This window comes from Myodes glareolus, chromosome 11 (genome assembly GCF_982192425.1).
Source record: "Myodes glareolus chromosome 11, mMyoGla1.1, whole genome shotgun sequence".
Taxonomy (NCBI): domain Eukaryota; kingdom Metazoa; phylum Chordata; class Mammalia; order Rodentia; family Cricetidae; genus Myodes; species Myodes glareolus.
The window spans coordinates 53,591,789-53,603,840 of NC_142036.1; the positions used below are offsets into that span (position 1 = coordinate 53,591,789).

The window sequence follows — 12,052 nt, forward strand, 5'->3', positions numbered from 1 at the left end:
AAACTAGACTGGTCTTGAACACACAGATCCTCCTGCCTCTACCTCCCGAGTGGTGGAGTGCTGGGATTAAAAGCATGTACCACCACCATCCGGCATGTTTTTACTCTTAATTGTATAATATTTGGGACATTATCAACTATATCCATATAACAGTGAACTTACCAGAGACAGTTTTGCCTTATTATGTTGTGGGTTATTAAGTGAACAATAACATTACATCTAAAAAAAAAAAAAAAACCCCAGCATGCGTATTATCTTAATTATAAAACACTTCCATGGAGACCTGGAAAAGTGGCTCAGCAGAATTCTTGGCTCTCAGTTAGTAGAACTCTAACCAGACTTTGGAGTGAAAGGCTTCTTTATCTTACCCTGTCCCCTTATTTTTCCCTTTCTAGTTGTCTCAAACCTAATTGATAAATATGCTTTGATAGTTCTACAGATTTGTTGATTTCATTTTTCTTCTACTTCTCCAGTCTCTCTATTTCTTGAGACAAAACTATTGTTCTTTAAAAAGATAAAAATAGATTGGGATGCCCCGAGCAGCCTGTGAGCCAGGCAGAGGCTGCCGCCAGAGCAACGCAGGCTCCCCGGGCAAGCAGCAGAGTCAGGCGGCTGGATGCGGTGGACAACAGAGTAAATGGACATAAGGCTATACATAAAGCTAAACATTTATTGCTTAAAGAAGAGGGAAACATTTATTACTTAAAAAGAGGGAGATAGAGAGACATGGAGACAGACATAGAGAGAGAGAGACAGAGGCACGTGGACACACACTAAGAGACAAAACAAAAGAGAGAGGGGAAGATGGCAACGAGGGAGGTCAGAAGTGGCTGGGGAGTGGGCGTGGTTAGCTCTTAAAGGGACCGCAAAGGAATAACAAAAACAGTGTTGGATTTAAGCCAGCTAATAACTTTAGACTGATCTCTAAGTGTCCAAGTGAAGGGAAGGGTTGGCCGTCTCTCTCTCTTTAAATCAAACGCTACAATGACTAAACTTGGTGAGGAGGCATTCCAAAAGCCAAGACAGGCTGAAAGCTGGGTCTCCTGGATCAACCAACTAAGTTGTAAATGAAAAGTTATTAAAGGAAATTAATAGTGATGCTAAGAGAACACACAGATAAAAAGAAACATCTGTTGACTGCTGATGTGGAGAAAATCTTAGTGGTCTGGACAGAAAACCAAACCAGCTACACTCTGTTCAATTCTATGAAGGCTAAAAGGGTAATGAAGTTATAGAAGTAATGTCTGAAGCTAGAATAGGTTGTTTCACAACATTTAAAGAAAGAAGTTGTTTCTGTAACATTGCATGGCAAGGGAAAGCTGCAATCAAGCCGCTAAAGGGAGTAACCTGGAAGATCTAGTTAAGATATAGAAGGTGGTCGCATTAAACAGCTGATTTTAAGTTTAGAAGTAGAGCCTAGAGATGTGACCAATTTACTTTAAACCCATGGCAAAACTTCAATGATGAGGAGCTGCATTTTAGGAATAGGCAGGAGGAATTAATTTTCTAAGACAGGACCCACTCCTGGACAAGATGCTAATGTGTTGAAATGACAACAAAGGATTTAGAATACAGGAAGTGTGCTTGATAAAGTGGTAGCAAGGTCTGAAAGAATCAACTGCAATTTTGGAAGACGCCCTACTACGGCTAAAATGTTATCAAATAACATCACGTGAAAACTTTTGTGAAAGGAATAAGTCAGTGCAGGGAACACGGCTGTCTTAAGAGAATTTGCCCCAGCCACTCCGAAGCTTTAGCAGCCACCAGCACTGAAATAATCAACTACCAGAGATAACTCGGAAAGATCAGATGGTTGCTAGCAATTTATTACCGATAAAATATTTTACACTTTATTTTAATTTTAATTGCGTGCTTATGGATATTTCTGAGTATGGATTTTTTGCATTTGAGTGGAGGTTCCTGCTGAGAAAAGAGAAGGGTGTCATGCACGGGGCACTGGAGTTACAGGTCTTTGTTGGGGGTCCAAAGTGGGTACTAATTGTGAGGAGCTGGTTGGGAGGAACTAAACCCAGATGCTCTAGAGGAGCAGCAAGTACTCTTAGCTGCTCAGTTAGCTCTCTGGTCAACTAATGAAGTGTTTTGTAATTAAGGTATGTATTTTGCTTTTAGATACAATGCTATTATACACTTAATAGGCTATAATAAAATCAGATAAAACTTTTATATGTATAGAGAAACTGAAAAAGCTGTGACTCTGTTTTGACATTTGATTTACTGAAGTGGACCAGGTAGGGTAAAAGACCCAAAGAAACACACCCTGACCCTGAGATCGGAGCCAGTGAAAGAACTATACCCTCACCATAAAACCAAAGCCAAAGGAACACACCCTGCCCCAAAACCAGAGCCAGTTAAAGAAACACACTTTGGCCTTGAAACCAGAGCTAAAGAAAAATGTTTGTCCCTTATGGGAGCCCTGGGGTGACTCAGTTTCCATCTGGAGTCATTTCTGACTTAAAGAAGTCATTTGAGCTCAAGCTTGCCTGCTCTGCTTTTTCCAATAACCTTGAGGGCTGTGAGAGACTTCTGATTTAGCCCATGAGAAAAGAACACTCTATCTAGCAGAAAGTATACTGCTGACAACAAATCTCAAGAACATCAGTACAGAAAGTAAGGCTGCTTTCGGGCAGCATGCACTGTTGGAGAGGAGGCTGCTCACTCAAGGACAGGAATGGTCTTGTGGTTGGACACTGATTGGCTGTCTGTGCTGTGCTTTGTTCTGCTTTTGTATATAAGCAAGTTCTGAAATAAACTCTAGGCTGTTTGACTGCTTCGACATGACCAGACAGACCTCCCTATTCTGTCCTGTCTTCTGTTTCTTTCATCTGACTTTCCTTTGGCCTTGAGGATCCCCTATCCAGGAATCCTAGTTAACTTTGTAGGAGTGGGCTCCTACAGACGCTAACAAACTCTGCACAAAAAACAACCAATCCCTGAATAGGAAAACCAACCAATCCCTGAACACAAAATCCAGCCAATCTCTATGCTTGGATTCCAAACTTGATAATTGAAATCTGACCAATTCCCACCCTGAAAATCCTCAGCCTGGAAAAACTCCCCTCCCTAAGAAGCCCCATATAAACCCTGTGCAGGTTAGGTTGGGAGCTGCAGTTTTCCACCCTGGCAGAGGTAATCACTCTCCTGGATTCCTGCCTCCCAATAAATCTCTTGAACCAGTTTTGGATGAAGACCTTCTTTTGCTGGAGTGGAGTAGAGTAGAGAAGCAATGGACCTCTCTGCTTGGGAATTCCCTTAGTGGAGCTGAGCAGAGAAGGAGGAGCTTTCTCAGGAGAAGGAGCAAGCTGCTTCCCACAGAATTAGCAGAATGATGCCATGAAGTAACAATTTTCCACAGAGCAGAGAAGCAATGGACATTTCTGCTGGGAAACTCCCTCAGTAGAATCGAGCAGAGCCTGACTCCAGACCGTTATGGTCCCGTTTCCTTCAAAGTTGTAGATATCTCGGATACCCTCCTTTCAAAGCTATAGGTATAGTTTGTCTCCCGACACTCAGGATGCCTTTCCCTTCAGTGCCGTAACACTTGCAGGCCAGAACTAAACATAAAGTATGTACAAAGTAATGTTTTTATATGTGGAATCTTCTCTTTATTATATATTTTTTTTCCATGAGTAGATTTGTAGCGGCATTCTTAGGTATGGAGTATGGCTATAATTGAAACATGTTACTAATGAAGCATGTTGTTTTATTAATAAAGGAAACGTTCTTATGTTTCAACTATAACCTAAAAATAGTGGATAATTTTTTTTTTAGTGTGGCATTCATTTCAAATCCATAAATCTTTACTAGAACCCACTACTCTTGTTAAAAATTTACCTATATCTTCAACATCTACCATCCTGATTCTTCAACCTTATTTCAAATTCTGGACACATTTCCAGGTTGCCAGTTGAGAGTTTTCAAGGCAACTCTTGAGAGTTTTAACATTCATCTCAACTGACTCATCATGCAAGGGGACTCTGAAGCCAAGTTGTTGGTGTAAGAGTATTTGTGTCTTCTTGTGTGCATGATATTCTATCACTTTTATACATTTGACACTCCTAAGTGGCCCGATAACTGATTTGTGTCTTAACCCAAAAATTACAAATGGAAATTAATTTTTTCCTCTAGTTTATATAGTAACTGAGTGTAGCTAAATGATCCCGCCCAGATCCCAGCTAGCTTACCCCCATAATAATTACACAGAAACTGTATTCATTTAAGCAATGCCTGGCCCATTGTCTTCAGCCCCTTATTAGCTAACTCTCACATCTTGACTCAACCCATTTCTAATAATCTGTATGTTACCATGAGGTCGTGGCTTACCAGGAAAGATTCAGCATGTCTGACCTGGCAGCTTCATGGCAGGCAGCTTCTGACTCTGCTTTCTTCCTCCCAGAATTCAGTTCTGTCTTCCCCACCTACCTATCTTCTGACCTATCAGGCCAGGCAATTTTCTTTATTAATTAGGCAATGAAAGCAACAGATAGATAGAAGACTCTCCTACATCAACTGAGCCTTTGGGCTTTCAGAACATAATGGGATAAAAATTTTGTGTTAATAGCAAAAAGTAAATCAAGATTTACTTTAAAAAGACACAACATTTCTAGTTGTAAATTGTAGTTCACTGAAAGCATGAGGAAGAAAACTGTGAGGTAGCATTGATGTGGAAATGTGTGCAAGTTAAAGACACAGTTTACAAAGAGACTTATAGTTCAGCATCTTCATAGTCTGAGAGATTAGAAGGAGATATACTCCTGGTCTACCTACAAGGTCCCCTCTTTGTTGGGAAAGATAAGCTCCATCACCCCTGGTCAGAGTACCACGTTAAGTATCTTTGAAATTGCAGTCACCCCTAAGAAGTATGAGGACAATGTGGTTACAAGGAGACACTCCAGTCAGGAAACTTAGATCAGAACTCTGACATTCACCACACATTGCTCATGGGATTTGGATTGCTTCATTTCTTTGGTCTACAGTCTCCACCTCTTATAAAATAGAGACAATAGGTACTTTATCCCATGGAAGGTTAAGTAGAATTGAGTTAAATCATTTAGCACAGTAATTGGCAAAATATAAGTACTTATTAAGGGTGAACTCCTGTGGGTTTTTTTTAAATAAAGAGGCTTTAAAATGTTCTTTATTCCTAGTAGTACTCACTGTGACCCAACTAGAATTAACCTGTCTTTGTTGTTGAAATACCTGCTACTGACACATCTTTCTGTTTTTCTGATCACTTTAAATATTGCACTGTCTTGAAATAAACTTAGTAGTATATGGAACAAAGCTGTTAGCTGCTATTTAGGACATAACAATCATCCAGTGGTTATTAAAGTCATGATTCCTATTTACCAGGAACCTCACTGATTCTTGTAGCCAAAAAGCTCAAATAAAATAAGATGATTCTCAAGAGACTTGCCAAAATGTATCTTGGGAGATAAACAAGGACATTGATAGTTACAAGAATACAGAAGTAGTACATAAAATATTTTGAGAAATAGGGGATGGCTATAGTTCAGTTATAAAAGGCAAGTTGAATTAATGGAATGAAAATGTGACAAAGGGTGTACTCCAGATAATAATCCATTTAGGCCATACAGAGGTAGGTGCATTTATGTGCTGCATTTAATGGTAACCCTATGAGGTATTTGTTGTTAATGTAATTTCAATTGTAGATTTCTGATTTTCAGAAATATCAAACAAATGAAGTCTGGAATTGAGCCCATGTCTGTTTGGGCTTCATGATTCATCTATTTTTACTACCTTGCTGATTCATTTGAAATAAACAGTTGATGAATAACATGAAATAGCTGCACCAGCCAAAGAAGATGTGGAGACATCTGTAGTTAGTGTGCAGGTTTTATGTGATGGTATAATGGCAATGTCGGTTTTCAGTTTATACCAGAGTGGCAGAGGATATGGAAAATAATGCAGAGCTGCAGAACCTGGAAGAGTGGGATAAAAAAAAAAAAATCGAGAGTTCATGAAGGGCATTAGGAAACTGAGCTTTTCAGTCAGAGGTACGACTGGTTAGGACGGTAAATGATTGGATTGAGTGGGAATAAGGAGACTCAAGAAGAGAGAATGAAGATGAGTCCAGACTTCAAGTTTAGTGTCTACACCAAGTCTGAGGTAACATGAAATACACAAGTAAATAAATGCAGAAATAAATAAGAAAAAGAAGAAGAGCCGTCTTGAAAAGAAAGATAACAAAATCAAGTTGATATGCTTCAGAAGGGCTTGTGGTATTTTCCAGAACATAAAAGTAGCTAGAAATATAGAAAAATAGTTGAAATCTTAAGACTGGGAAAGATTGGGAAAGTATACGTGAAAAGGTAGCCAAGGAAGAAAAGCATCAGGAAAAGGAAGTGACAGTGTGATGTTTATTGGTTTGTTGAAATTTACTTGACTTCTTTACATCACAGATTATGATATTTGTTTTGGGGGCAGGTTTTTACATATTATACTGTCTGATCCTAACTCCCTGTGTGGCTATAGATGACCTTGAATTTATCTTCTTCTTCCACCTCCTCTTTGTGGGTTACAGGTACCACCACACCTGGTTAATGGGGTGCTAGGGATCAAGTCTGGAGCTTTGTGTGTGCCAGATAAACACTTTACCAACGAGCTGCACCTCTGTCTGATATACATACTTTTAAAATGATCATTTGATAGGTAGAATTTTACATTGTCTCATGTTGATGAGCATGTGTGTTGTGTGACTCAGATATGAGGATGTTAAATGACAGGGAGTTAAGAAGAGTTTCATATTGAAATGCCTTTCAAAATAAAACATTTCATATTCCATAGACACACATATGGCTTGTGAAATAAACAATGACTAACATGATCATAGCTTTGATTTAGTTGGTTTTAAGCTTTATTTTTTTTCTTTCTTCTTCCTTCCTTCCTTTGTTGTTGGAGCCTGCTCATTCATTTTCCCGGCCATCCAGACTCCTGAAATAATCACACAGAAATCTGTATTAATTAAGACACTACTTGGCCCATCACTTAGGTGTATAGCTAGTTAGCTCTTATATCTTAAATTAGCCCATTTCTATTTATTAATATTAATTTCTGAAGTTAAAGTTACAGTAACTTGAAGTAGCTATCCTTTCCTTGGTATCTGCCTTCTAAAATCTGCTTATAAATGTGCTAGCCTTTAGAGTCTTGTAAAGATTATCTTGCCTTTTCCTTGAGACCAATCTTTACTTGCCTAGAATAGCCCACATTAGTTTGAATTATTTCCTATAGTTTATATGATAGTGATGTGTTCAGGATAACATCAATATCAAAAATTAAAGGTCATTTATATAGTTATTTAGAGGAAGTAAAACCACACTTGGAAAAGAAATTTTATACATAAAATATAAGTTATAAGGCAGAGAAGCAGTTTTTGAAATTTAGCTTGGCTGCAACAAACTTTAAAATGCCTTTCCATTTAAAAATTTGATCTCTGGAAATCTGCTGAGCAGCTCTCTCACCTGAGTGTGTAACAGTGTTCTCGCAAAGACACACTTCAAACATTTGATCTCTGGAAATCTGCTGAGCAGCTCTCTCACCTGAGTGTGTAACAGTGTTCTCGCAAAGACACACTTCAAACATTTGAAAGCAGAAAGCACAACATTCCTTCAGTAGAAAATGGGTTAAATTGGATGTTTTTCTAAAAGTAGTCCTTCGGGTAGTCCCATGCAGAGACATCCAGTTTATAGTACGTTAAAATAAATCAGTTTGCACAGTATGTTTAGATCGAGGTAAACTGGATATAAGCCTGTGTATGTTTGGTATGTGTTCGCTTCTGAAGGATGAAAAGAAACCAGTAGACTTTAGCCTCAAGAGAGTAAGTGGGTCTCGATGATAAGAGGAACATATACTTTATTCCCCTTTGTGTTGTTAATAACAGTCTTAGCCCAAATTTACAATCTTCAAATCATAAAATTGCAAATAAGGATTAGCAAAAATACACATTAAAAAAATCACCCAAGCTATGAAATGATTTGCCTAGTGTGTCATTGTTCATAAGCCATAGTGGGCTGGACAGAAATGGCACACATCTTTAATTCCAGCACTCAGGAAGCAGAGGCAGGCGGAGCTCTGAATTCTAGGCCAGCCTGACCTACAGCGCAAGTTCCACGACAGTTAGGGCTACAGAGAGAAATCCTGTCTAGAAAAACCATATGCGTGTGCACGTACACGCACACACGCACGCACACACACACACACACACACTATACTTATATATATGTATACACACATATGTATATATCCACAGTGGATTTTTATTTCCATAATGATACTTTCATAAGAAAGCAACTTTCCTTATGTAAAGACATAATTATAGCATTGACAGTTTCATAGAAAGAGGAATTCTATATTTTTTGTGCTATATAGTGATGTTGAAAATTACTATAACTTACTGGTATACCAGTAATTTGGGGCTAATGATGATCAAGATTACTTAGATCCTGGACCAGTGTACAGTGAAGTGTTACATTAGCAGGTCGTCCTCTGAATTCCTTAAAAATTGATGTTTTATTGAAAAATGAGAGTCATTCTCATTTATTAGTTTTCAAATGCTATATATCCAGATATTTACCACATATGCAATATATGGATATTATTGTATTTACACCGATACATATATAAAACATTTGCACATATGTAAATGTATGTTATATATAACATAAAAAGTAAAATGCATGGGAGTCTTGTTTTGTTAAACCAAAAATGAGTAAGTATTATTAAGAGAAGTTTTCAGTTTTATACTGCTTGTCTTTAGCAGTATAATCTTAAATATAACAATTTTAATTTATGTCAAGATTTTATCTTATTGGAGTTCCTTTTCAGGGTCTTAATTTGAAAAAAAATCACAAGATAGAAATGAATATTGGGTAACTATTTTAACTAACTTTATTATTTATTTGTCAACAGGAAACATTTACTAAAAACAGGTTAAGAGTAAATATCAACAAGGGATGCAGTCCATGTGCCATGTGGATGGCCAGGATCTGGCCTAAATGGGCCGTGAGGGTCAGCTCACCAACAGCCAGAGGCATGAAGGACTCACAGCTACTGCTGCCGCATCTACAAGGGCTTTCTGCTGGACTTGGAGATGCCAGTCTTCCTCCCATTCTCAGGGCCAAAGACTTCTGGGATTTCATGGGCCCAGTAGTCATTACATGGGGACAGCATGGTTCGGAGGTGAACTGGACATAGTTGGCCATGCAAAAAAGATGCATCCTAATACCCATGTTTCTCAGCTTTGACCATGGATGAGGAGGCTGTGGCAGATGATTGCATATCTTCACGGCATCCGGGAAAGGTTCTTAGACGAACTGTTCCATCTCCAGGTCGAACCAGCCATGCAGAGTGAACTCCCTTCTCAATCAGCTGCTTGCTCAGCACGAACTTCTACAGCACCGGCTCTGCTTTCTTCTTTAACCTTTCGTCTTTGAGTTGATGAACCAGGTTCAAAATGTTTGTAGAAGAAGCAAAGCCAGTGTCTGAGTCAACGATCAGTTCCAAGGCCTCTCCAAACAGATCCAGCTCTTTCTCTGCAAAATCTGCGGCCATTTTGGAAACTGAAGTAGCAAGATTCACCAGGGCATAAACGGGTCTCCCGCTGCCTTCAGGACATTTATCCCAACATACAAGGACTCCAAGACAATGCTGATGAAGTCCTCCAGCTTATCTACAGTAGCATGTAGGTCACAGACCTTATCACAGTGGTTCTGCAGTCACCTGATCTTCCTGTCCTCTAGCACACATTAGTCAACAGCGCTGATGAAGAGCTGATGGCTGTGATGGACACACCACCGCATCCACTCTTCCGCTGCTACCCTGCATGTGCGCAAGGGAGCGCGTGCGCCTGGAAGCCTGTCAGTGGCTTAACTAACTTTAACATTTATTAATCTCAGCACATTCCTCCAAACTCAGGCTTTTATCTGCCTCATTCACGTGTAGTTTACAAAGTTTACAAATTAATTCACTAATTAAAATCGATTTTTGAAACTCAAAAGACCTTTATTGATTTCAGGCTAAAAACTAGATACTTGTTTTTACATAGACATCTGCTTTCTAACATCCAGAGGGAGTTTTTGTTACCTTTTCTACTGATGCAGGAACGCAAAGTATTTGCTGCGTGTCTTAGTGAAGAACCGGAACAAGAACCGATTTTCTCCTCTTTTGGTTGACATCTGAACTCCATGAACTGTCTCCTCCTGAGGAAAATGGCTCCTTCCATTCTTACACAAAAGCACCCCTGCCTGACAACATCTGGAGCTCCGTCCTCTCTGAGCCATCTTCATTTACTAGACCAGCATTTCCTTACTTCTTATCAAGCATGAACTAAGTAACATGAGTTTTTTTTTTGGGGGGGGCGGGTGGAGGGTGGGAGGTGTGCTGTTTAAACAATGAGCATGGATACTTTAGTAAATATTAAAATGATGAAAATTAGAAAAGCACTGTTATTACCTGGAGGAAAGATTTGATTTTCATAGAGCTATGGAAAACATTGGGTCAGTACTGACGGTCACATTCTAGTTTGCTGCCTATGCAGAGGGGATCATTTGACACTGGGGGTCACCAGTTTCTCCAGCCTCCAGGATAACACCCAATGGTGAGGAGAGACTGGGGTCGAGAGCTCAGTTTTAAGGTAACTCTGTGTCTGCTCTTATTTTTGTGTTAAGTTGATCATATTTATGGGTAGAAATAAAGGCGAACTTATAAAATTTTTAATGAAAGTGATCTTTTTCTTTAAAAAAGCGCGTCGATTTTCTAAATAGCAGAGTTAAAATTAAGAGTGGACTCTACCCATTGCTACGCAGACCAAAACCCAAAGACGATTGTTTCTGGGCTGCTAACTTTCTCTGCCGAGTGATGTTTGGCGGCATTGACGTCGGGTAGTCAATTAGAATTCATTAAGAACCAACACTTTACCCACTGAGAGCTTTTCTTTAAGGTCAATTAAATAAAACGTTAAAGCTGGCATTGTGAGTGTTTCTCCCTTGTAATAGTGAAGTCACTTTATTTTTAGCCTCCTTTTGATTAAAACTAGTGGTCAAAGATGACAAGGCCCTCAGAAGAGATTCTGAAGATAAAGCCCTTGGGCTACCCAGGCTGCAATCATGAACAATTAGGAAAAATGTACCAAACACTTCATTTCTTTCTCCAGGCTGCATGGCAAATTGCATTTAACATTTCAGGCTTGTTGCATTTTAAAATAAGGTCTCAAACTAAGCAATTTTCAAGATAGCTTCAATCAAGAGATATTGCTTAAATTTTTGTTATTGCTATAGAAATGAAAAGAATGATTGTCTGTGTGATTAGCCTTGAAGATTGCTTTGGGAAGAGTTTGACAGTCCTAGTAACATGCCTATTATCATTTACACTCTGTAAAATTGAACACTACATCGACTCTCAAGTCAGTTTTATAAGACTTCCTCTTTATCTGCTGATTTTTATTCCGCAGTTCTAACACGGAGCAGGAGTCAACCCTTGTAATGTGTTAATGTGAGGATAATTTACTTTTAATCATGGTTAAAAAGCTTCCCCCAGTCAATAAAAAAAAATAAACATATGGTGGAATAAATTTAACCCAATTGATGCCTCCTGTGTACAAAAAATTGTACTAAATAGTTTGGCAGACAGATATATTTAACTTGAAGAGGTTGTGGTTTAATGACTAAAATTTACAAAAAAAAAGAAAAAGAAATGAACAAAATGAGTTTGAAAAATTAGCACTTTGGTGTCTTTACAGGTTTGTGTATGTGTGTGTTTCTTATACTTTATTTTCTTTTTCTTAAATCCTAGGTTTAAAAAAGTAATTGTTTTCTAGAGAGAGAGATGGTGTGGAAGTGGTAGGGTGGGGAGTAGGGGAGCATCTCAGAGGAGACGGGGAAGGGAAAACTGTGATCAGAATATATTGTATGAAAATTATTTTCAACAACAAAAAAGAAAAAACTTAGCACCAATTACACTTAAGTTGTGTTGAATATTGCCTGCACCACCTCATTTGTTATATATAAGTAGAGATTAA

The 12,052-nt window shown here is 38.6% G+C and overlaps 1 protein-coding gene and 1 pseudogene across 4 annotated transcripts in view; both read right to left on the reverse strand.

Annotated features, from left to right (window-relative positions):
* Positions 1-6,423: 6,423 nt before the first annotated feature.
* The window catches only part of Lrrc9 (leucine rich repeat containing 9), an 88,809-nt gene continuing 83,180 nt past the window's right edge, over positions 6,424-12,052 (reverse strand). For 2 of the 4 annotated variants that reach the window (XM_048415877.3, XM_048415878.3), the window contains one exon: positions 6,424-6,972. In XM_048415877.3, coding sequence (XP_048271834.3) covers positions 6,896-6,972 — 77 coding nt within the window. In that variant the 3' untranslated portion in view covers positions 6,424-6,895. The remainder of the gene's footprint in view (positions 6,973-12,052) is intronic. The other 2 variants (XM_085697546.2, XM_085697547.2) reach the window with 2 other exon arrangements.
* On the reverse strand, positions 8,837-9,980 carry LOC125387894 (non-structural maintenance of chromosomes element 1 homolog pseudogene; annotated as a pseudogene).